This window comes from Aulonocara sp. 'chitande type north' Nkhata Bay, linkage group LG3 (genome assembly GCF_057382095.1).
Source record: "Aulonocara sp. 'chitande type north' Nkhata Bay isolate Kocher_YH1m ecotype deep benthic linkage group LG3, A_spYH_male_GT1.1, whole genome shotgun sequence".
NCBI lineage: Eukaryota > Metazoa > Chordata > Actinopteri > Cichliformes > Cichlidae > Aulonocara > Aulonocara sp. 'chitande type north' Nkhata Bay.
In genome coordinates, this window is record NC_141346.1 from 6,909,673 (window position 1) to 6,933,825 (window position 24,153).

Sequence of the window (24,153 nt, forward strand, 5' to 3'; positions counted from 1 at the left end):
CTCGCAGTCAGCTGACCTTTGACCTCACACAGAATAACAGGAAACTTGGACAACCAAGCCGTCTGCGGCCCGCGTCGACCTCGCTCTGCTTTCATCCCGCGGCGATGGCGGAGAGGAGAGGAAGCGTGGAAACAGGACGGAAACGTGCGGCGAGCGCGGAGGCAGGACGGACTCCGATTACAGCGCGTTTCCTCCAGAGAAACACCGCAGCAGCTGCTCCTGCAGTTTACCCACAACCCCTCTCACTTACTCATTAAAGTAAACAGCTGCACACGACTTCAACGACAGCTCAATAATAACTTTCTCCTTCAGGCCTCCACCATCCCCCACACCGCCAGTCTTATTCTGAAAGGACGCCTGAGCGGCATGAAGGAGCCGGCACGGCGCGAGACTCCCCGAATACTTTAACAACAATTTATCAAAGTGTAACACAACTATTTTAGAAATCTCCTAAAACTTTCAACTTTAAACCTAAAAGTAACAGAATTTTCAGCTACGTTTGAAAAGTAAATAAAGGAACATCTTAATGACAAATAATCACGTGCTTCTCTGTTTTTCAGCTGGTGTGAAGCTTCATGAATAACAGCATGAACCATATTTCGTTTGCACAGACTGTGATTTTAGTCACTGCGCAGCAGTTTGTGACTGTGTGTGAAAAGTGGATTATAAACTCACTGTAAGAAGCTGAACACTTGTTGACACAGCCACTCCTCTACTGTGACCCACACCGCTTCCTGTCATTTACTTAACAATAGTTACTATAGTTACTGTTAACAGTGTCCTAAGTGTGCCTGTTTTTTAACAAACCGTTTTAAACATTGACTTTCAGGATAGAATCAGAGAAATGATCATTTCTTTTCTTTAATCTCGGTCAAAGTTTCCTACATATTTTCAACTCTTTTTCTCTAAAATCTCACATCTTATTTTCATTATATTCAGTTCAAACGCAACAAATGTTTTTATAACATTAAATTAAATCTACATGTTTCTTAATTAAAGGACTTTAACATTTGACTCGTTATAACTTTAAAACAGAAGTTTCTTTAAATAATACATTTTCATTTTTTGGATGTTTTTCATAAAAATATTACGTTTACACTTTTAAAAACTCACTTTCTACTAATTTTGTTAATAAATACAATTAGTTTTAGAAATTCAGTTGAATTTCGTATAAAAACACAACAGCTGTTTGTAATCACCTTGATGAACTGAGACATTCATTTATTTGTAACTGTTGACAGTTATTTTTCAACATGTTGCAAGTTTTAATAAAACTGCTGATTTGCTGAAACAATTTATGTACACATCAGATTTGTCTGTTTTGTTACAATATTAAACAAACTTTATTGTAAACTCCATCAACACCATTTTACTTTTTTCTTCAAAACCTTTTGTAATTTAAGTGATTTAACTTCTGTATTGTGACTATTTTGACTTTAATAAGATTTGTAGGACTAATATTACTAATAATAATAATAATATTGTATCACAGTCAGACAGTCAGGTACAGTTATACCAAAATATAAACAATTAAAGCTTTTTTATTTCAGATTGTTTGTCTATAAATCTTTGACTCTTTTTAATCTTAAGATCAGTTTGCTTCTCATTATAACTTTAATAACAATCATAAATAAAAACATTACAAAATGTAATGTTTGGCAGCAGTGTGATGTCTATTGTCAAACAATTGCGGTCTTATTGTGGAAGTGACGGCTTCCTCTGATGCCTGTGCTGATTACAGAAACAGTAATCCTTGTTTACTGATACGTTTCAGGAATCCTCTTACACGCCGTAAGACAACGACTGTAATCTGGTTATAATCTGGTTATATGTAAACAAACGTTGTGATCTGAGCTCATGGTGGGGAAGAGAAACACTTTCTTATGTTTCCATTTCCCTCAGATTTAAAGTGTTTACTGAGTAAAGCTGTAACACTGAGAGTAATCTGATTACTGCTGAGTTTTATCCTGCTTTACTTTGGGGCCCCTGCTCTGCTCGCTCTCACACTGTCAACACGTCGCTCTCTCTCCCTCTAATCGCCTCCAGCTTCTCCTCTCTGTTTACTCGGACTCGCAGTTCTGACCACGAAGAATTTTAAGTGCTGATAATGAAGCGGTGCACAGGAGAAGCTTTTACTTTGTAAAACAAATGATGGTCGGAGCTGTTAGTGAGTTCAAGTCGTGACGGTGAACCCGAGGTCTCGGCTCGGGCCTTCGAATGTGCCGGATTCATTCGTTCCATCTCAGTGATGACGCTTTTACTTTGAAAACTAACAGGAGGTCTTTTGTTTTATGGACTGCACTCTCACCTCTGCAGCGTACGTCGGTCTCTCCTGCTTCGTATCCAGGACGACAGGCGCAGCTGGACGTCGGCTGTCCTACCCACTCCCCGTCTTCACCACAAAGCATGCTGGGAGGTTGTGACTGCTCGCCAGGCGGCGTCACGGCATTCTCCACGCACACACCCTGAGCCTGCAGCAGAATGTCAAAATAAAAGCTCGTAGACACAAAAGCTTCAGTTACAGTGCTTTTATTTTTAAACTCAAAGGTGAGCTTGTTATGTACAAGAACGCTAGACTCCACTGTTGCTATGGTTACCTGTTCCACCAGCGAGTGGGGGACGGTTTCAGGAAAAGAGGCGAAGGCGCGGCGCAGGGGCGGGCACTTCCTGTAGAACACACGCACAGAGAGCAACGCCATGCAGGCGCTCTGGCTTTGGAAGGCCAGGTAAAGCCCCGCCTTACGCAGTCCTTCCAGCCGCAGCACCTTGACATTAGGGCGGCCCCTGGCGTCACGCAGCATCAGGTGGTCGGCGGCGACTGTCGCCACTTTGATGTAAGGGTTCTCCATCCAGGCCGGGCTGGTGAGCGTGGCGTCGTCAGCCTCTGACGGGTAGTAGTACAGGTTGAAGGTCTCTTTACACGGCTGCCTCAGACTGGAACACTCCATCATGGAAAACCTGCGTCGACACGTTCAGAGCTTATATTCGTTTCTCCGCGTTAATCAACATCAAACGACCTGTGATGTCCACCAACCAGATCTCCACGTAGACCGTGGTCGCCGCCTTCAGAGGGATCCAGCGCGTCCTCAGCCAATAGGAAGAAGTGCTAGTGATGGTGCAGATCTCATAGGTCCGCACAGTGTTTTGCTGATCGTCCCTCGAGCTCGCTTCCTCCCACTGAGGACAGAGACGGATCATAGGTGAGCTTTTCATTCAAAGCAATGCAGAGTGTTAGCTATAAGCTAACAGATTAGCTTTGATGTGTACCTGCGAGTCATCAGCAGGGTAGCTCGTCCATCTTAGGTCAGATGTGGCCAGCTTGGTGTTCATCAGCACATCTGAAACACAGACAGCAACAGTCAGCAAGTCCTGGGCAAATAAAACATCCTCTAAAAATCACCCAAAGTTCATCCCACTGCAGGTCTTCAGCAAACCTACTGAGCACTCCTTTAAAACCTCGACGTACAGATCATTACATGGAGAAACCTTTGGAATGCAAGCATGCTGATCCACACAGGTATGCACACATGGGTATTCACAGACGCGGACTAAAGCTTTCTTGGCTGCTGCCTCAAAGCACACTGTGCGCTGTTTATCTTGCGTGCTGCACAATATCGTTTATTATTTAGTAAATATTGATATCTATGACTAGCTAGTTTATTGTGATGGTGCTTTGTTTTCTCTATTATTATGTTGCTCTTTGTTGTTTGCTGTCTCCTCTGTTTGTTTGTTTGTTTGTTTGTTTGTTTGTTTGTTTGTTTTTTCTCCATACAGGTGACCCAGGAGTTTTTTTTTTTTTTTTTTTTTTCTCTCTCTTCCCCCCCCTTCTCACCGTCTCTTCTCCCCTTGGGTTTTCTTTCTTTCTCTCCCCCTCTCTCTCTCATTCATTCCCCCTGTCCTATTTATTAAAAAAAAAAAAAAAAAAAAAAAAAATGAAAAAAAAAAAAAAAACCTCGACGTAGTCCTCTACAGGCAAGTCACCACACTCCCCTCAAATGCTCCAACGACATGCTTGCTTGTGCCCCTTAAAACATTCCTCAAACACCCTCCTTGAGTTTGTCAGCAACGTCCTCAAGCAGCACTGACGTCACTTGGGACCTTTCGAGACTTGTTGGACCGTTTTAAAGATCCCAGCAGCCTCCTAGAAGTGTTTCCAAACCTCTTAAAACAGCTGCAAATGTTATTTAAAACCTCTTAAAAGTTTGCTTAAAACCTTTTAAAAGACCCTCCTAAGGTCCTCAACATACCTTCAAGTCATGAGACTCCCAATGGACCCCCACAACCTTCTAAAGATCTCAAAAAGCCTCTTAACAGTCGCCCAAATGACCACAACAAACTGGTAATGTAAGAACACAACAACCTCCTGATGGTTCTTTGAAGCCTAGATGTGTTAAAGGTCCCTCGATTCCTCTTAAAAATAAAATATAATGTTTTGAAACTGCATTAAAGTTATCTGTAAAACCCCTCGAGGTTATCAACAAGTTCCTCAAACAGCAGTGATGCCACTTGGGAATCTTTTCAGACTCAATGGTCCCAGCAGCCTCCTATAAGTTTTTCAAAACCTCTAAAAAGGCCCCTAAATTCCCTAGAAATTCCTCCAAAGTTCTCCTAAATGCTCTTCAAACCACCTGTAAAACAGCTTCTTCCAACCTTATAAAGCTTAAAACCTCCTAAAAGTCAGCCTGAAGCCTTCAAATCATCAGTCAAGGTGTCTCAAAGCCTCTCAGCCACTCAGATGCCTCCAACACACTTGTATTTAATGCAAAAACTCTTCAATTTTACTAAAATGCCCCTTTGAAAACATCCCACGTGTCCAGAGCTCCTTAAAGTCTTTTTTAAAAATCACGTCTTTTACGACCTCTTTTGAAAACACCTAGGTGTCTCTGAAAGCTTTTGAAAAAGCGTTTGGAAAACCGCGTGAACTTGTGCACTCGCGTCCACAACCACTGGAAGCTCAACAAACCCCTGAAACCATCAGAACCGCTCGGTGACTCCGGCAGACAGAGAAACTCACGGAGGCCTCAGACGGAGCAACAGAACCAGATCAGCTGAAGGCGGCGCTCTGATATGAGCTCTGATTTTTCACTGGAAGTCAGCAGGTTCAGCCAGACGACCCACAGGAGGTCTTTCAGCGGCTTCAATCAGGGAAAGTAAAAACGCAGACGGTCATACAACACAAGGGCTTCTTTCTCCCTCTGCGTGTCTCTGTGGAGGAAGGAGGACAGGTGAAGAAGACCAGGCTACACCCCGACAAACACACACATTCGAAGCATGCCTGCACATGTGTAATATCTGCCGTGAGTGATGGTGTGTAATCAGCGTTGGAGGAGAGAGGCTCAGGAGGCTTAACCCTGACACACACGGTGAAAAATGCAGACGTTTCTCACACTTTTCCCCTCTTCCTAAGCCTCTTAGACCTCCACAACCACCATACGTTCATATCAGTCCTCTGCAGAAAGTAGTCCCATACAAATACAACATTAATGCTGCTGTTTTCTGAGGATTTCTGTTTTCAGTCAGAGCTCAGAGCCGCAGAAAGAGAGCGATAAATCTAAGCGTGCTGGTTTCACTGCTGCAGGACTCATTTACACGGGAGGGTGGTGTTCCCCCACCTTTAATATGACAGGCCTCAGCTTAGGCTTTGATGTTACTGCCTACATCCAAACAACGTAAACGTCTTGGTGCTGTAGTTCTGCATAAATCAGCGCGCCGCTCTGCTGCAAGCTTAAATTTAGCGTGTCACGAGCACAGCTGGAAGCACTGATGGGGGCGTTTTCTGAGATGTGATCTCACTTCCTCTTTAGCAGCGCTTGTTTAATACGCACCTTTGTTCATTTCTGCTGACTGTGACATCCAGGTGCTTTCAAAATAATACAAATACATCAATAAAATCATCGTGACGGCTTAGTGAGGCGGGCGGAGGCGCGTGGAAACATTTGAGGCCCGACTGACATTTTTTACATTTTTATGTGGCTCACTTCCTGTTTAGTGTCTGTGTCGCTTGCAGCTATTGGCTGTGATGGATGAATGCTTTCAAAATAACATAAATCCCACACGATGACTTTTGTTAGGCTGGAGTGTTTAGGCTTATAAAATCCAATATTATGGAAACTGGCCTTTGTTATTATTACAGATTTGCTTTTTTAAAAGATTAGTTCTCACAGTTACTTTATTCAAAATACGGAGGACATTTCTCAGTCGTGTAGGAACGCTGTGCCGAAAAAAATATAATAACTTTGTTTTGACTTGGCTTCATCCAGACTATAATATTTTTATTTACAAAGGGCATACGGTTAAAAAAAAAGGTTGCATCTTGTGCAGACCAGGGCTGTCAAACATAAGGCCCAGGGGCCAGAAACGGGCCTTGTAAAGCTCCAATCTGGCCTGCACGAGATTAAAGTTTAGACCTTTAACTGTATTTTCACGTTTCACACTTTGTGTAACTAATAAAGTTCTCCCTGTCTCTGCTAATAACACTACAGCAAAGTAATCAAGTAACAGACCAACAAAGAAATTAGGCCTGTGCGATACGACCAAAAGCTCATATCCCGATATAAGACATTTATCGTCCCAGCAACGATATATATCACACATCGTTTACATTTTCTGTAAATTCTGTGAATCTCTGGCTGGTTTTTGCTTTTCATCTGTAAACACTCTGTGTACTCTTTCACTTGATTCAGTTTATTTTTTTAAATTTCAACAGCCTCTTAGGCCAAAGTGCTCAGCAACAAGCAAATAAAATCCTATAATTTCAGCATTAACCACACTGCAGCCATATCATTGGTCAGATAACTGCATTAGAAATGTTTATAAGCCTCCAAGAGCCCACAAACAGTCCAGGGGTCCAGTTCAGGTACCAGCTAAGATGAAGCCTAGCAGACAAATTTCAACAGGATCTTGAGCTTTATTGTGAAAAGGTTTATGTGGAAAATAAACAAGCAGACGCAGGAGCCACGCGATGGTTTTACCGTCAACGCATAAAAACAGTCGCTTGCCGGCCGCAGTGTGTTTATATTAAATATGAGAGAAAGAGAGAACCTTAAGAAATAAATACAAATAAAAACAAGATGTTGTTTTGTATTTTTTTCATATAAAACGATGAAAAAAATATACAAAAAATGCACATTTGCGACACCACGAAACAAACGATAGCGTAATGTGAATGTCATCGGATATATCGTTATATCGAACAGCCCTAAAAGAGATCAGAAAGAAATATTTTTATTTTTTTTAATGCAATGGGTCCACAGTAAATTAAGTAAAAGACAAAAAAAGAGATTTTGTGTTAACTAACAAAACCTTTCAGTTTTATAATGACAGTAATGAGCTACAGAACTGCTGACACACTCATTTCTTACACTTTAGGTTTCTGTCATTTACTACAGCAGAATTTCTCTATCATGGGGAAAAACACATATTATACTTGTATTTCCAGGATTAAAGCTGCACTGGACCATTTACGATTAAAGTGGCGTACGAGGTAAAATGAGTGTTAGCTTTAGAGGTGTGGGGGACGGTCCACACTAACTATTAAAACCTCTGATCGCACAGCTTTAAGACAAAGAAAGAAGAAAGAATCGTCCATACAATCTTAAATATTGTTTTTCTAAAGGATCGTCGACCTGCAGACTGAAGGATGAATAAATCATCCAAAGTTCAGGCTTCAAAGTGAAAAACTGTTCTTACAGTCTGTGATCTGAACCTTCAAACGGACACTTGTAGGTCTGATGTCCTTATAAGGTCTAGATCTAACCATGGTCCTCACAAAACAGGCAGACAAAACGCACACACACACAAATACAGCTCTGGAGAGAGTGTGTGTGTGTTTGTGAGTCCACGTCAGTTACACTTCATCAGCTCTCTTTAACCAGATTAATAATCTGTAGTGGTGTGAAAAAACACACTGACCTGCCTGCGTTTCTCACACACACACACACACACACACACACACACACACACACACACACACACACACACACACACACACACACACACACACACAGTCTCGTCATTCATTTGCTCTAATAGCTTCAGTCACTTCTCGTTTTAATTAACCGACAGGCAGATTTAAACAGTTGGAGCGCCTGACTGTGTGTGTGTGTGTGTGTGTGTGTGTGTGTGTGTGTGTGTGTGTGTGTGTGTGTGTGTGTGTGTGTGTGTGTGTGTGTGATTACAGCGTGGAGAAAGGGAAAGCGGCCCTTCCATCGTTCTGCTTGGCAGCAGCTGAGGAATGAAGCCGTCTGTAATTCTCCCCGGGTGTCTCAGGGCGCCTGTACGAAGCTCACGGACACAGATGAGCAGCGAGCGCCGAGTCGAGAGCTCACTGTGTGATGATTAATCTGCTGCAGCAGACGCTCCAACGCCAAGAGTGGAAAACATGATGAAAATGTGACCTCTGCCAGTGTGATATGCTCAGGAGAAGAAGGTCAGCGTCTCCTCACGCACACACGGGCCTCTTATTTCTTCACGGGGAGCTCCGATAAACTTCTAAACTTAGGAAAGCAGTAGAAACACTTACGGTGCTTCTACTTTTGGGTCTGCTATTGTACTAATAAATCCTAGGAAACCACAAAAAACCAAGACACAGAGTTGAGTCTCAACATTAGTAGTGTGGCTGCCATGTTAGTGCAGTTAGAGCACGAGAGGTTCAAGTGCTATGCTATCAGCTAGCTTGACTGGCTATCGAGCTGCATCCACAGACTTCGTGCTCAGTAACAAGCAACTAAAATCCTACAATCTCACCATTAACCACACAGCAGCCATATCATTGGTCAAAGAACTGCATTAGAAATGCTCTAAAAGACTCCAAGAGCACACAAACAGTCCAGAGGACCAGTTCAGGTACCAGCTAAGGTGAAGCCTAGCAGACAAGCTAGCAGCTACACCCGCCTGTAAGTCATGGAAGCCCCGACACTTCAAATGCTGCAAAATGTAAGCCTGAGTTATGAGATATAAAACCAAACTGACTTATAAAGTGATAAACATGTAGTGGCTTTAAAAACAAAAGGGATGGATGACAGAGCCCTGTGGAACTCCACCACCTAAGCAAACACTGATCAGAAAACGCTTCAGCTCATATACGCTTCATATACACATGTGCTCATGTTGTATTATTATGTTTAGTCTGTTATAAATATACAAGCCTGACTCTGTTTCTCTGTGTGAGTCTAAAGAGCATCTGCAGTGTTTTTATTTGACGGCATGTCAGATGTTCACAGGCTTTGCCAAAGTCCAAGTACTTTTACTGCAGTTGGACATTTTTAGCCTGGTGGTGTGCAGGGATGTTAGAGGAACAGCAGGTTTTGCCGCTGACATAATTTTAGGGTTCAGGTTGTGTAGCAGTTTTAGTGACACTCCCCTCTGGTATGCTCTCGTCTTTCCTCCCTTCAGGATGTCCACGGGTTCATGTATCTGATCTACTGCAGCACCTGAATGCCTCGCCGCTCCCTCTGACACCGCGGGGCTGTGATGTCATGCTATGTGATCAGGGATACGGCCTCGGATCTTAAGTGCTGGATGCGCAGTCAGGTGATAGCAAACGCCGCAGAAACCTGCGGTGATGTGACACGAGATCGCCGAGCCTGCAGGTTCGTCTTCTTTTTGTTGATTTTCTACAAGCCGCCACATTAACTCGTTTTTCTGAAGCTGCCGAAGTTATGAGCTCCAAGTCTCGACCGCAGAGGACGAATAAAGTTTATGCACACGCGTTTCTAATCAGCATCGCAGCCTGAGCCAATTAAAGCCTCAGCATGTGTGTGTTTGGTTTACATCCATATAGACTCTGTAAACTGCACACACACACACACACACACACACACAGAGTCCTGTGTTTGCGAGGACTGGGGTCTGGATCCTCGGACCAGCAGAAATGTCCCCGCGCTGCTGCACTCTGGTCCTCACAAACATACAAAGGAAGGAACACACACGCTGTAAACAGTGCATCTGCGATAAGAGTGCATGACGAGGACACGGAAATTACCATGACAACGCTGGCGGGATGTTTACACGAGCCGGTCGGGCTGCGTGTGTGTTGGTGTGTGTGGTCTCGTGCTGCGACTTGCTCTCTAATAAACCCGATTATCTCACTCCTCCTCGCTCCTTTCTTCTCTCTCATTCCTCGACTCCTCGTTCCTTCTCCTGCCTTTTACTCTCTCCTTCTTCTGCTTCAGTTGCTGCTTTTCTGCTCGCTGAACTTTGTGCGATTTTTTATCTCAAAGATCTAAAAACAACCATCTGACCGGCTGTGCAGGAAGAGCAGAGAAACCTAACGAACGTTTGACTCTGGTGCAGATTAAGATTTGTACTGAATGTCATGTGATGTGACTCCACATCAGGGCTAAAAACCACACATCGTACCAGCCTGCACTAATGAAACACCCCGCGCACTCAGTGCTTTAAGTACTTCCAGAGGGTCACTTCATTTGCTCAGTCTTGTTAAAAGACAACAAACAAGAACAATGGAGCTTTTTCATTCTGCAAAAAGTCAATGACGTGTTCTCTTTTTGTGGAAACTTTGGTGCAGGATGTGGAGAAAACTGCAGATTTATGGCTGATTTTGGGGCCGTAAAGGATGTTCTAACTTTAGCAGAGACAGCTGCAGATCAAACGGGCCAGAGCTTGGTTACACTGCCTGGAAAAGGTGAGGGGACAAAGTGTGGGTCCGTGGATGCCTCCCTCTGTCATCACACTGCAGCCAGGATCATCATGTGGCTCAGCTCAGTTTGTTAGAGGACAATTTCACATGTATGTCATCAGCAGGAGGCATTCATTCACAGAGGAATGGTATCTTCCCATTAAAATTGATGTCATTAATCAGTTCCTGCTCCAAACGCTCCTTCAGGCACCGCTGAGAGATAAAAAGGTCCAAATTAGCTCAGTTCCAATAAAACGGTCAGTGTGGCTGTTCGCCCACGTGTTCCAATAAAGTCCAGGTGTTCCTGACAAAGGTATGAGGTTCAGCTGAGTTACTAAAGATTTATGCTTCAGCGGGAAAAACTGTGCTGTAACTGCAAGCCTCTTTGAAACCCTACGCTGTAACCTGACGTGCATCTCCCTGGAAATGGAAATACACGTCGCCACAGCTGCAAACGCTGTGATTGGTCCGTTCAGCTCCATAGATTTCTTCTGTCTGCTTTTTCACCACAATGTTCAAATTCATCAGTGAGAGAATAATGATCCTAGCCTCAGTATGATGGAAGAATAATCACAACATCAACATAAGGACTCACATATGTCAGTAAATTCCTGGAAGGAAGCAGCTAGACACCACTATCTGGTGGAGTTAGTGGAGGAGTTAGTGGAGTAAGCATCGTGCCCGGGGATATTTGGTATGAAGACTGGAGCCGCCAGGGTCTGAACCACCAACCTTCTGATTAGAAGATGACCTGCTCTACCTCCTGAGGTCCGCCATCCTCAGTAAGTGTTAGGGGTGGGGGGAAAAATCGATACTGTGTAGTATCGTGATATTTTGTTTGCTAATAATGTATCGATACAGGGACAGCAGAAATCGATATTTTGTTACAAAAAAGGTTTTTGTGCTCTGACTTCAGAGCATGTTGATCCTTTTTCTGAGCAAGAATCCTGAAACTGTCCAAATGTGTTTAACTTTTTTTTGGCAGCAATAAACATGACAGTTTACTTATTTTAATTTAAGACATGTTTTATTTTAATTAAGTTTAAAACTTTTTTATTTAATGTTTACCTTTATGGACAGAATCTGAATATCGCAAAATATTTTAAAAAATTGCAATAATATTGTATCGTGCGTTAAGTATTGTGATAATATCGTATCGTGAGTTGTATGGAGATTCCCACCTCTAGTAAGTGTTTGGTTTGGTTCGCACCCAGTGCCAACAGGCTGAACTGAATAGTCAGTTAGAGAAACCACACCAAGCTTTGTACTGGATCTTATCATTGCACTTCACTGGAATGATGAGCACAGACAAGGTAAGCCTTTACTGGACACTATGTTGGTTCTACTTGTTTCTGATGTGTATATTTACTGTACGTCTTAAACACACACATTTCATTGCCAGCAGACAGACAGTGTTTGTATAATTTAAGAGAGTTTCATGGAGGAACAGATGTTCAGGTTGTGTTTGTTCCTGCTCGTCTTCATCGCTCTCTGTTTGAGCACCTTATCTTCTCTCTGTCAACACTCCGATCGATGATTCAGGCTGTTTGAACTGCCTCTGACTCATTTCACATGTCAGGAATCTTCCACAACGAGCTGCAGCTCTGTTTGTTCTCCTCAGCAATCAGCACATAAAACATCTGAAAACATAGGAGGACGGTTAAAACTTGCCCTGCTAGTGATATTTACTCAATCCTCAAAGACTCTTTGAACCATCCGGTTGGAAAAATGTTCCACAGCTGCAGAGATTATCCAACAGTCAACTGGAAGAAATCACACTGAGAACATTTCTGCTTCTTACATGTGACAGTTTATAAAATATCGGAGTTTTGGCCCGCGGACAAATCAAACCACCTGAGGGCGTCTGTCTGGAGAATGGAAAGTTACTCGTTAGCTGTAGAGGAGGAACTCAGGCTGAGTGCGTTCGCATCCAGATGGTTCAAAGCGTCCTTAAAGGATCAGTCCGCTTTATTTCAGCCTGCTGTAGTTCCCATTAGTGTGTCCGCCGTGTCTCTGTGGGTCATGCTCACCTCTGCTGTAGAGAGTCAAGGAAACAAAGTGCAAGCTCCGAGCAGCTTCCCCCCCAACCCTTCAAAAAATGGAGTTTTACATTAATTTTCTTTTCCTCATTTACTCCAATGCCTACAGTGAAACTATGACTGAATGTATGCCAATACCTGACTGCACTAATGAGGCCGATTTCCACTGCAGGAAACAGGTTATTTCAAGTCAGAGTGCACCTTTGTGACTGTTCCAACCACAGGAACTGCCCCCGCAGGACCTCTTCCAGGGATGTTTTTGCGGAGAAAGAAAAATAGGGCCTACTCCATTATCTCTTTTCCATCGACGTGATGCCAGTGCAGAGCCAGTTCTGCCTCTGTGCCTTTTGACAACCAGCCCACATTTCAACAGGTTTGAAGGCTGAACTTTACAAAGGGAAACCGGGGGTAATTTACACGAGGAAAAACGAAATTCATGGAGGCCGCAGCATCTGTGGGCTCCTTCTACCAATCACTGGTGAATGTCTTTTTTGGCAAAATGTGGGAGATATTTTCAGTCGTAGAAAGTGGTTTAGTTTTTGTTTGGTTAATTTGAAATGCATGAAACTGGCTCTAGATTAGGCACTCACAATGAAAAGAGGAGTAAGGTGCATTCAAAAGGTAATTCACATTAAATATTTAAGACTTTAAAAAGACTGCACATGTGTTTTCTCTGCATTACAATAATACAGTTTTACCCGCAACAAAGTTATTTATTTAATGTGACATGTTTGCCAGACAAAACATGACTTAAACAAGTAAATCAATCAGTGATTGGAGGTTATGCATTTAAACAATTTGGGTTTATCAGGCTAGTTATTATAATTAAAAAAATAACCATCCTAGAGCCTTCACATTAAGTTTATTATATTTGCACATATTCAACTCTGTATATTTTATTTATTTTATATATTTTATTATTATTATTATTATTTTATTTTATTTTTTTACTATTTAATTTGTAAAAATGTGTATACACACACACACACACACACACACACACACACACACGTAGGAAAATATTTAGTATACACATCCAGAAATGCATACACTATTATATATTGTACATATATTTATTAGTTTCAGGTTGGCCATTCTTGTATTTTGCTCGTTTGTGTTGTTGTGTTTTGCACATCTCTGTTGCTTGTGGGGCTCGCACACAAGAATTTCACTCGCATGTGCTGTGCCAGTGTGCCTGCACATGTGATGTGACAATAAAAAGTGATTTGATTTTGATTTGATTTGTTTATCGAAAATGACTCGATTGAAATGGATGGAAAGCTTTTGTGCAATTAAAAACCTCATCTGACATATCTGAATGTAGGCACTTCCAAACATCGCTGAAACACTACTGGGTGGGCTCCGTTACCCACTTAACTCAGAACAAACACAATTTCTTAACCCGATGAAGGAAGATGGAGAACAGCAAACACTGTGAGAATTCACCATAAAAGCAACAAACACAAAAGCAGCCGCCAGCTCTTGGTCAGCTGCGCCTACACTCATAGAACCGTGGTTACGTAACTTTGACGCTCGTTAAACTTAGTGAAAGCAGTCGGGTGAAGGTTCCCAAAACTTTCCACTGTTCATCGTATAGGCTCCAAAAAGATGAAAGAACAGGAAAATTTAGAAACGTCATTAAAATCCTCTTTTCTGGATGAGGTTTGAAGTTAGAAAATGTAATGATTCAAACTTTAGTGTTCTGAATCAGTTTTAATGATGGAGGCGGTGAGCTGAAAAATGGAAACAGGAAGGTTCGATGGGATGATTACAGAGCTGTTCAGCTATCGACTGTTTTGACATTACATTATAGCTTTAGGCTTTCCACCCTGGGGGGGTGGAGCCCTCTGGGAGGACATAAAGCCATTGTGGGGGTTGGTGTAGGGATGTAACATGAAATCAAAGGCTTTGATGGCGTTTGAGAGAATTACCCTTGGTTATGGACATTTTTCACTGAACCTAATCATTCGGTGACTAAATGTGAGGTGAAGGAACTTTTTTAGCTTCAGAAACAGGTATGTCAGAAAAAGCTTGAGATCATAGCATCAGCGTGCGTCACTCTCAGTTAAGGTAGTTTGACTTCCTGCTGCTCTGGACGCTTTCCCAGAATCCTAAAATTGTCCTCTAAGCAAATCTTCCCTCTGCTCCAACATGAAAGATTTTAATCTGTTTCTACAGTTATGAAAAGCTTGTTTTGACTATGAAACAGAGACACAGCTTTGAGAACAGGTAACACCACTGTTTTACTATTATTACTACTTTTTAATGAATGTGTTCTTTTAACCAGCGGAGTTCCCCAGGGCTCTGTTGTTGGTCCTCAGCCATTCTGGTTTAACCTCTTTCACTGTAATATAAACCATCCACAAATCATGTAAAATTATAGTCTTGCTAAATAACAGAGCTGAAAGCGTTAAATATCTGCCTGTCACAGCACGCCGGACAGGGTGAGGTTACAAACAAAACTTCATCTGATGAAGATTTCTTAAATCCTGACGGTTTTCCACGAAGTATTCCATATAGAGAAAAACTAAGGGTTTTTTTCTACACTTTTTAAAAATGTTTTTTAATGTCCACTGATGGGTGTTGGGGCGCATGTCACAAAGGTTAAAGGGGAACTTCATATTTGTATCAGTAACATTTTAAGCAAATGATCTTATATATTCTCTAAAAATTTTATTTTGTGGGCAAACTGAAGACACTGAGATCATATCTCTTTTAAAACATATTTTTAGCTTTGCTCTCAGCTGTTGTTCTGCCTGTTTATTTACCATCTGTGAATAAATGTGCAGATGCTTTGGTTTACTCCAGGCTCCTCAGAGATAGGTTCTTCTGCATCACAACATGAAATATTTTCCTTCAGCTTTTCAAATTATGCTTTAATAATAATATTAATTCAAATGTAATAATTTTACAATATTATGTATACATTATATCGGTTATGGTAACAGCAAATACTAATGTGAACGCTTTATTGGTGTCTGATTCTTATGAATGTTGGGACTCAGATGGGTGTTCACTGTTAGTGTGTTTACAATCCTAAACTAGGGCTGCTCGATTATGGCAAAAATGATAATCACGATTATTTTCACTGAAATTGAAATCTCGATTATTTGACGATATTTATTTAACCCTTTAAGACCTACCATAGAACCAAGTCCGCCAGAGCTTATATTATTTTTTTACATGTTGTAGTGCCATTTTTGGGAGCATTTCAATTTGCTATGCAACTGTTATAGCCCATATTTTAATAATATGTATGCATTAAGTCCATAGTAACTACATTAATTGCAAAAAAGTGCAATAAACTACAAAAAAAATTGAAAATCGTTTTTGTTTTTTTACATATATTTCTACTTGGAGAAATTTAAGAGGTTTATCCCTCAAAACTTTAAATACAAAAAAGTTGCAAAAAATAGTTTACAACAACAGGAAATTTATTTTGAGTGTCTTCATAGTTTTATTTTGGAGATACAGCAATTTTTATATACACTGCAGGAAAAAACGAAAAAACAATCCTATGATGCAAATTTGCAAAGAAAACAGCACGTGCATCAAAATAAACTATTTCCAGCAGTGCAATTTGAGTTCTAAGCATCTCAGAAACTATTCAGAAAAGTCAAACATGACCAGTATAGGTTTTTAAGGCCTACAAGTAAAAAACTACATTTTCCGCGAAAATGACATCACTTCCGGTTTCGGGCAGGAAATGGCGGACATGCAATAGTTCGCACTGACGTCTGTTTCACTGTAGGAAGTGTTATGAACAGCTGATCGGATCGGCAAAGCGTGTTTCTGGAATATTATGTTTTTGTTCCTGCAAGCGCTTTTTATGCAATTTTTGCAAAGCTTTATGTGGAAGGAAACTGTGACCGAGGACAAGCTGATGGCATCAGATGTAAGTACAACTCCTCCGGTTTCATATGCAAAACAAATTATTGCGCTAGCTTACACGGTTCAGGTTCTACAGGGATTTAAAAATAGTTACACAAAACGGAGCGTGCTGCTCTGACCGGCTTTAAAGGGTTAACAATAACAATTTATTGAATAATGACTTTAAAAAATAATATAAAATAGTGTGCAACACCACTGAAGTTTTTTTTTTAACCTCTCTTTTCAACCAACAGCAGTCACTCTCCTCTCCAAATAACTTCTGCTTAGCTTTCCGAGCTTCCCTCGGGTCCTTTTAATCAGCGGTCTCCAACCTTTTTTGCGCCACGGACCGGTTTATGCCCGACAATATTTTCACGGACCGGCCTTTAAGGTGTCGCGGATAAATGCAACAAAATAAAACCGGTACCGAAAAAAAGATGATTTATTCATAACACACGTGAAAAGACCGAGGAAAACCGAGTTAACAATCAAAACGATAACAAAATAACGCTGAAAACCGATAAAACCCCTGAAAACCAGACATTTCACACCTGAGCCTCAACTCTCGCGGCCCGGTACCAAACGACTCACGGACCGGTACCGGTCCAAGGCCCGGGGGTTGGGGACCGCCGCTCTTAATTGTTGTGACGCGTGTTCGAAATGCAGAGAGGTGCGCTGGATTTGCCACACGGAGCAGCGCAAGAGTAAAGCACGAGGGAGGGGCTAATAATCGGCTCAGTCATTTTTAATGATCGTTGAAAGCCCCGATCGTAATTGTGATTAAAATTCGATTAATTGAGCAGCCCTATCCTAAACCCTCCTCTACCTGGTCAGGTTATTTTTAACACTGAAAAATGCAAACACTTTTAACTTTGAGAGAACAAAATTCCTATTTTTGTGCTTTTAAATGCATTATTATTATTACTTTCTTTAAAAACGTCACGTGCTTCTCTTTCTGGACATACCATTTGTGCACTCATTTAAATGTTACAGCTGATATTGTTAGAAAGGTCAAACCTAACATGTGGCTGGCATTTTATTTTGAAAATCCTGGCGACACTCTCACAGGTCTCATATGCCCGTCTTTATTGTGAGTGTGAGGGCTAAACCTCCAAAGGGCCAATCAACAGATTAACAAACCGGCACTTAACATGTAAATCCTCAGTCAGAAATTAAATCCAGCGCCTTTAAAGGGATTTATGGACGGAAGAAAGGCGCCGAGAGGGAGAGGTGGAGGCAGGAGAAAGAGGTGGAGAGGGGGAGGTTTGGTGTGTGCGCGGGGTTAAAATAAGAACAACAGAACAAAGACAAGAGGAGAGAAAAGACAGGGAGCAGATGGAGCACAATATGTGGACACACCCACAGTAAAAAAAAGCTTCTGCGGCACCAGAGTCCAGAGGAAAGATGTCTAATTTAACCACTTTAGCTAATTTCACTGCTTTTATGTGAGAAACTCCTGATTTCATGTGACCCTCTATGCTGAGAGGTGGAGCGCGAGAAGCTGGCACAGAGAGCGAAGCTTAACCGGGTGAAGCAAAGCTGGATGATCCTTCAAAGGGTTAAACAGTAAAGTCCCAGAGAGGCTTCAAACAGCCTTCAGAGTCTGAACACACACACACACACACACACACACACACACACACACACACACACACACACACACACACACACACACTATTGTTTTCTAACTGGTAATTTTCTGGTTTGGCAGGAAACAATGATCCTGCTTCCAGCACACACACAAACACACTCAGCTGCTGATTAACCTGCCGTTAAAGAGCGAGTGTGTGTGAATCTGTTATTTATTTATCCTCAAGTCTTCCTGAGTGTCTGTTTGTGTAAACTTCAGTCGACTGCACACACGCTCACGAGGCTGCTGAGGTTTAATACGGTCGTGAGTTCCTCCAATGTCCACTCGAGACTAAAGCGCCGACTCCATCCTCGGACTAAAACGTCCATGTTTACAGCACAAATGAATACAATCAGTCTGAGACAAAAACACTGTGAAACAGAAGTGTAGTGGTTTATTGAGGCAGAGATGCAGATTAATGACAGAGGCAGGAGGTGTTAGAGAAACATGAGGACGTGTGTATAAGAACCTCAGAAGCCGTCACTCAAAGCATTTTAGGCCTAGTTCAGAGTTTCTGTGGAGACAGGTGTTGTTTTACAGGAGGTGGAGTTCCACAGGGCTTCATTATCGGTCCTCTACTTTTTATTCACATGTAATTATGCTCGTTTCTAACAGCACAACTGTGAAGGAGGAGGAATGCCTTAATAACTCAGCTGTTTAAACTGTAACAAGGCTTAAAGTTTGCATTATTAGGGTTGTAGCTAAGTTTTTGCTGTTGGAGCCTTTTTGAGCATTTTTAATGGCACTACCTGACCAATGACATGGCTGCCAGAAGTCTCGGCTCCGGTTTTAATGAGTGAAATGTTACCGAGCAGGTATCTGTAGATCAATAACCCTGCAGTTAAACCATTTATCAGCTATCAAACAGTTTGTTGTTTCAGCTCTCAGACCCTCGGCCCCTGCGTCTCTACTTCCTGTCCTCTTCCTGTTGGGGAGGGGGGTCACGTGACAGTCAGCTGCTCCTTTGTGTTGACAAACGGCATGATAGATAAGGTATTGGTAACCAGTCACATGCTGATCTGAAGCAGCTGCAGCACTGTTGGTTTCCTGCCTGCTGGTTTTAAACTGGCTCCCCTCAGCGGGTATCAGCACGCATGTTTAACAGTTTTAAAGCTGGTTTAGGTTTTTTGGGGCGTCAACAGGCGCTCTGGAAACAGCAGCTTCTCTGATCACATGACCGCTTTATCAGGAAAACTAAACCGTGTCACATTTAGCCTGGCTGGTCCTAATAAACCGGCGAGCTTCTGCTCTCTGAGCTAACACAGCCTGAAAGTGCTAACGCTGATTTGTTATCTCCAGATGGCCCTGAAGCTAAAAACTGAATTTAAACACGGTGGAGTCGCGTGATGACAGAAGGATGATTGTTTTTACTGCTGCTCAGACACAGCACTGAACGTGTAAGAGGATTCCTGATCAATAACCAATAAATCCTCGAGTCAGCTGCAGTAAAAAGCTCCAGAGCTCTGTCTGAGCTGGGCTGATCTGTGGCCACATCAGCCCAGGTGGGAGCTCAGCTCAGCCTGGGCTCCTCTCACGTTAGAGCTCAACAACAAAAACCAGAGAAACGCTGGAGCCGACTGAGCGCGCTCAGACAGCGTCCTGCTCGGTCACAGCCGATGATAGGCTCACGGTAAACTGTGAGTGTGCGCTCTCAGAGACTACTGATTTTTTCTGTTTATTTCTCAGTGAACAGGATGCTTCCTCGTTTCTTATCGTTTTATTCTCACGTGTTTATTTATTTCCCCCCGTGTTTGCTGTCCTGATGTCTGATTGGCTCTTTTAGATTTTATCAAGATGTAAATAAAACACGTTAACAAAATGTTTGACACTTTTATAAAAGCACAAAAGTTTTCAGTTTAAGTTTTACTGTAACGCACAAAATATAAAAGGTTGGATTTTTGAGTGAATCTGATTTCTAATCTGATCAGCACAAACATTTCTACACACTTTATCTTCTAAACAGCAACTTTAAGTCACAATTGAGATTTTTCTCATGTTTTACGTTTGTGTTGTGTTAAAACTAAAACAGTGAGAACACAAACACGTTCAGCTGTTTCCACCTAAAGCCTCAAACTGTCTGCTGTTCTGTTTTCCTCGACCTTGACCTTTGACCTGCCGTGTGTCCCGCTCACAGCCACAGCTAACATGTCATTACTGTGGAGGCTCCTTAGAATGAGTGAAGAAGTAAACCGCAGAGCCACAACAACACAACAACAGCCCTCATCAGACCCTCAGAGCCACACGGCTCCACGCCGTCGCCCTGCAGAGGCTCACAGAGGCGGGGAGGCTGACCCGCAGCCTCGGTATGAGCAACGGACCCAAGCAGTTAGTCAGCTACTCATGAACATGCAGGTAAAGGTGTGCACAGCTCACTACCTGCACCTGCTTACAGGCACAAGCTCTCCTCACTGTGCAGTGTCACAGGAATCCTATTTATCATAAACCACGGGGTCAAACCCTGAACACAGACCTGCTGATGGGACAGACGGAGCGAAGAAACCCGAGTTTACTGCAGTAAAGACGGATTTCACTGCCGCTCAGACTCTGCTGCAGTAAAAGCACGTCAGTCGTACATTTGTGTACTTTTGTGTGAATATTTGTCAAACTTCTCTGAGCTGAATGTAAAAACGTATTAACCACAGAAGAAGAAGAAAGGGGTCCGGTTTCCCCTCCGAGGTGTGTGACTGAACCTCTCTCTGAGGATCGATGGGTCTGTAACATTACGTCATCGTTTCTGGGCCGATGCAGTCTGATCGATCAGCAGCTGTGGTCGATAACGAGTGTATTGATCAGTACTCACCTTCCTCCGCCCTGCAGGAGCCCAGCAGCACCGCCAGCAGCGGGAGGAGCAGCAGCCCGCGGCAGGAGGAGGCCCGGCCGTGGGCCACGGGGCCCCGCTGAGCCCCCATTACTCCGTCCCGGTCGCACCTATCGATCACCGATCACTGACGTCAGCTGGGCTCGGTCTCCGCCGGCCGCGCGCGCCTCATTGGAGCCGAAAAGTTCGAGAAAAAGAAAAAAGTCCTCAAAGTGTCCAAGATGGAGGCCGGAGGGAGTCACGGCACCCGGCTCCTTCAGCCGCTCCGAGCTCTCAGCCTGCTCTCTGCTCCCACCCGGCTCCCCCTCATTCCTCCATCCCCTCCTCCTCTCTCCTCCAGCGTAGAGCAGCGGGGCGCGGCTGCCTGCGAGGCCGTCTGAGGAGCAGCGAGAGGCGGCTTGGAGAGCGCACAGGGGTCGGTGGGACAGCTGGAGGTGGGGGTCCCGAACCACAGACACACTCACACACGCCAAGCCGCAGTTACAGTCACACGGACACCGCGGACACACACTCTCGGAGCTCACACCAGCGCTCCCAGTGCTTCCAGTCTGCGGCTCCAGCTCACACGCGCACAAAAAGTTGAGAACAAAAGCTGCTCCAACTTTCTGCCTCCACCTCTGGATGAGACCACGCCCACACACCCGCAGCCGCAGTGTGAGTGGCTGAAGGAGCCTGCCATTCCAAAGGGGGCGGGGCTCAGCGAAGACAGTCTGTGAAGGAATGTGGAGAGAACGTGTCTGCGCATGTCTGTTTTTGAAGCCTGGAGACCAAATCGACCAAAACCTTCAAATTCCTTAAAAAAGCAGGGACGGATCTATACGGGCGGCAATGTGCCCGATCTGTGGCGCTTAGCGCGAAGTGTGTAGTTAGTGTGTTGTGTTGTGTAGTTTGTTGTGTAGTCACTGTATTGTTTCGTGTGACAATGAGAGTAATAATGAATGTCACAAAGCAGTGTAAACTGTCTCCAGGTCGAAATCCAGACTGTTGTCAAGGTTTATCCCCGTGGTGTTCTCCTGTGTCCTGTTTTAACCGGCACACATAATTTGTGGGCATCTTATCGCGACACCTGATTGTTTTGGTTTAGTTTTAGTAGTATTTTAAATGGTTGTACAACAAACGGAAGATGCATTGGCTGCATGTTTAGATAAATAGCTGTTTATAAGCTTATTTTTTACCAAAATGTGTGCAGAAAATAATTTACTAAACATGTGGTTTTTACAAAACATATAACTGATAGTAGGATTTTATGTTTTTGTGTGATTTCACATCAGTTGTGTTACTACAGAATGTCAATAAAAAAAACAACTGAAAATTCAGACACGTGAGTTTGAGCCGGAAAGAATGATCCCAAGCAAGGCAGCGGAGAAAGGATAAAATACAAATGGAAAATCAAAGCGAGTCAAAATGGCCAATTATATTCTGGACCTCAGAGGGTTCATCCAACAAATCCTGACAAATTTGGCTTCAGATTTTGTTCATGACATCTTTTGTTTTCAAACAAAAAAAGGTGAAACTTAAGTGAGACTTGTGTTTGTAATGAACCGCCCCATGGCTACATGTTTATTTATTATACAGGCGACACAGTAAATACAATGAAAACTCACATGTTTAATTTAACTGAGATGTTCATTCATGTGAGCTGAGAAAATAGACTGTATTTATATCAAACGTGTAAACCTACTGCACTTGAATCATTTTAAACACATGTACCTGCACATGTGTGTTTTTTAAAAGCTTTCATTTTGTCACCCTATTTGATTTTCATGCCACCCTAAGAAAATTTCTCTAGTTCAGCTCCTGAAAAATTAAAAAAATTAAATAAAATATGAACAAAATGATCAAACCAGCTTTAATAAAAGTCTAAACAAATCATATTTTCTGTGTTTTAATCTGTCTGTTGTCTTTCTAATCAGGGCTGAATCATCAGTTATAAAAAAAGCTGATGAACACACATGATACTGACACATATCTGCATCACTGTGCTCCGCTTTATTACTTTATTACACATTTATTATACATTTATTACACTTTGTCTTATTTATTCCTGATGGTTCTAATCAGTGGTCAGTACTCTTGACAGTGGGAAAAAGTCACATTTCAGCTTGACGAGAAGTCCTGTGTGTGTGTGTGAGAAAGAGAGAGAGACTGTGTTGATGTTGTTTCTGGTTCGTTTTCTCCACATTAAAGATAAAACAGCAGAAACTGAAGCAGGGTTCCTCTCTCTCTCTGGGTGTTTGTTATGTAAATGTCTCTCGTCCTGTCTGACAAACTGAATCCACACCTGAGGAGGAGGACACTCCTCAGCAGCCATGCTTTCACTCTCAGGTAGTTTCTGACCTCCTGCAGAAACAGTCACACCTGCAGTGACTCCCCAAACATGGAGGGAAGGAGCTGCACTGCCTCCTTTATTGCATTCTTCAGCTGAGGAGACACTGGAGCCTCCTTTAGGGAAGGACAGGAGATAAATCTATCCCATAATCCTCAGCGGCACGGCCTCGGATTGTTCATGAAAACGAACATCAGCACGACTGTTGAAGAGTTTCCAGCAGTTTGTTGTGAGGAGGAGGTGAAGTGTTTTCTGGATGTTTGGAGTTAAACTGGTCAGACTGGTGAGGATCCAGGTTTCCGTTTTAACTGTCACGTTAAAGGGGGCGGGGTTACAGTCAGGCTGAAGTTTCTCACCTGCAGCTCCATGAAGACAGGTGAGAGCGGGCGAGAGACATTCAGTCCCGACAGAGAGAGAGAGATGAAAGGAGGAGAGCTCCTCTTTCTCCCAGTCTGAGGACAAAAGACAGAGTCAGGTGTCCTCCTCCTCCTGCTGCTGCTCTTTGTTTCTGCTCTTTGTCGGCAGAGGTGTGAACGGCCCGGAGAACAAAGCAAGGAGAGGAAGAGGAGGAGGAGGAGGAAGGATGGAGAGGAGAGGAGGCCTGTGGGAAACTGTCACCTGACTGACGAGCGGACACGTCTGACAGACAGGTGAGAGTCCCGCCCCCCAGTGATGTCACAACACGACGATTCAAAATGCAGAAATAAAAATGATCTTCAATTAAATTAAATTGAAAAGGTGAAAAACAAAATAAAATGAATTTAAAATGACAAAAAAATATAGCAAGAGAGTCGAAATTAAAAAGAATTCCTAAAATAAAAAAAAGTCAGATAA

The 24,153-nt window shown here is 42.8% G+C and overlaps 1 protein-coding gene across 1 annotated transcript in view; it reads right to left on the minus strand.

Annotated features, from left to right (window-relative positions):
* Window positions 1–21,602, minus strand: part of LOC147333719 (ephrin type-B receptor 4b-like) — a 37,210-nt gene extending 15,608 nt beyond the window's left edge. The window contains exons 1-5 of the mRNA XM_086268484.1: window positions 20,976–21,602; window positions 3,268–3,338; window positions 3,035–3,177; window positions 2,598–2,958; window positions 2,309–2,471 (exon numbers count right to left, since the gene is read on the minus strand). Of these exons, the coding sequence (XP_086124610.1) occupies window positions 2,309–2,471; window positions 2,598–2,958; window positions 3,035–3,177; window positions 3,268–3,338; window positions 20,976–21,084 (847 nt within the window). The 5' untranslated portion in view covers window positions 21,085–21,602. The remainder of the gene's footprint in view (window positions 1–2,308; window positions 2,472–2,597; window positions 2,959–3,034; window positions 3,178–3,267; window positions 3,339–20,975) is intronic.
* Window positions 21,603–24,153: the final 2,551 nt, after the last annotated feature.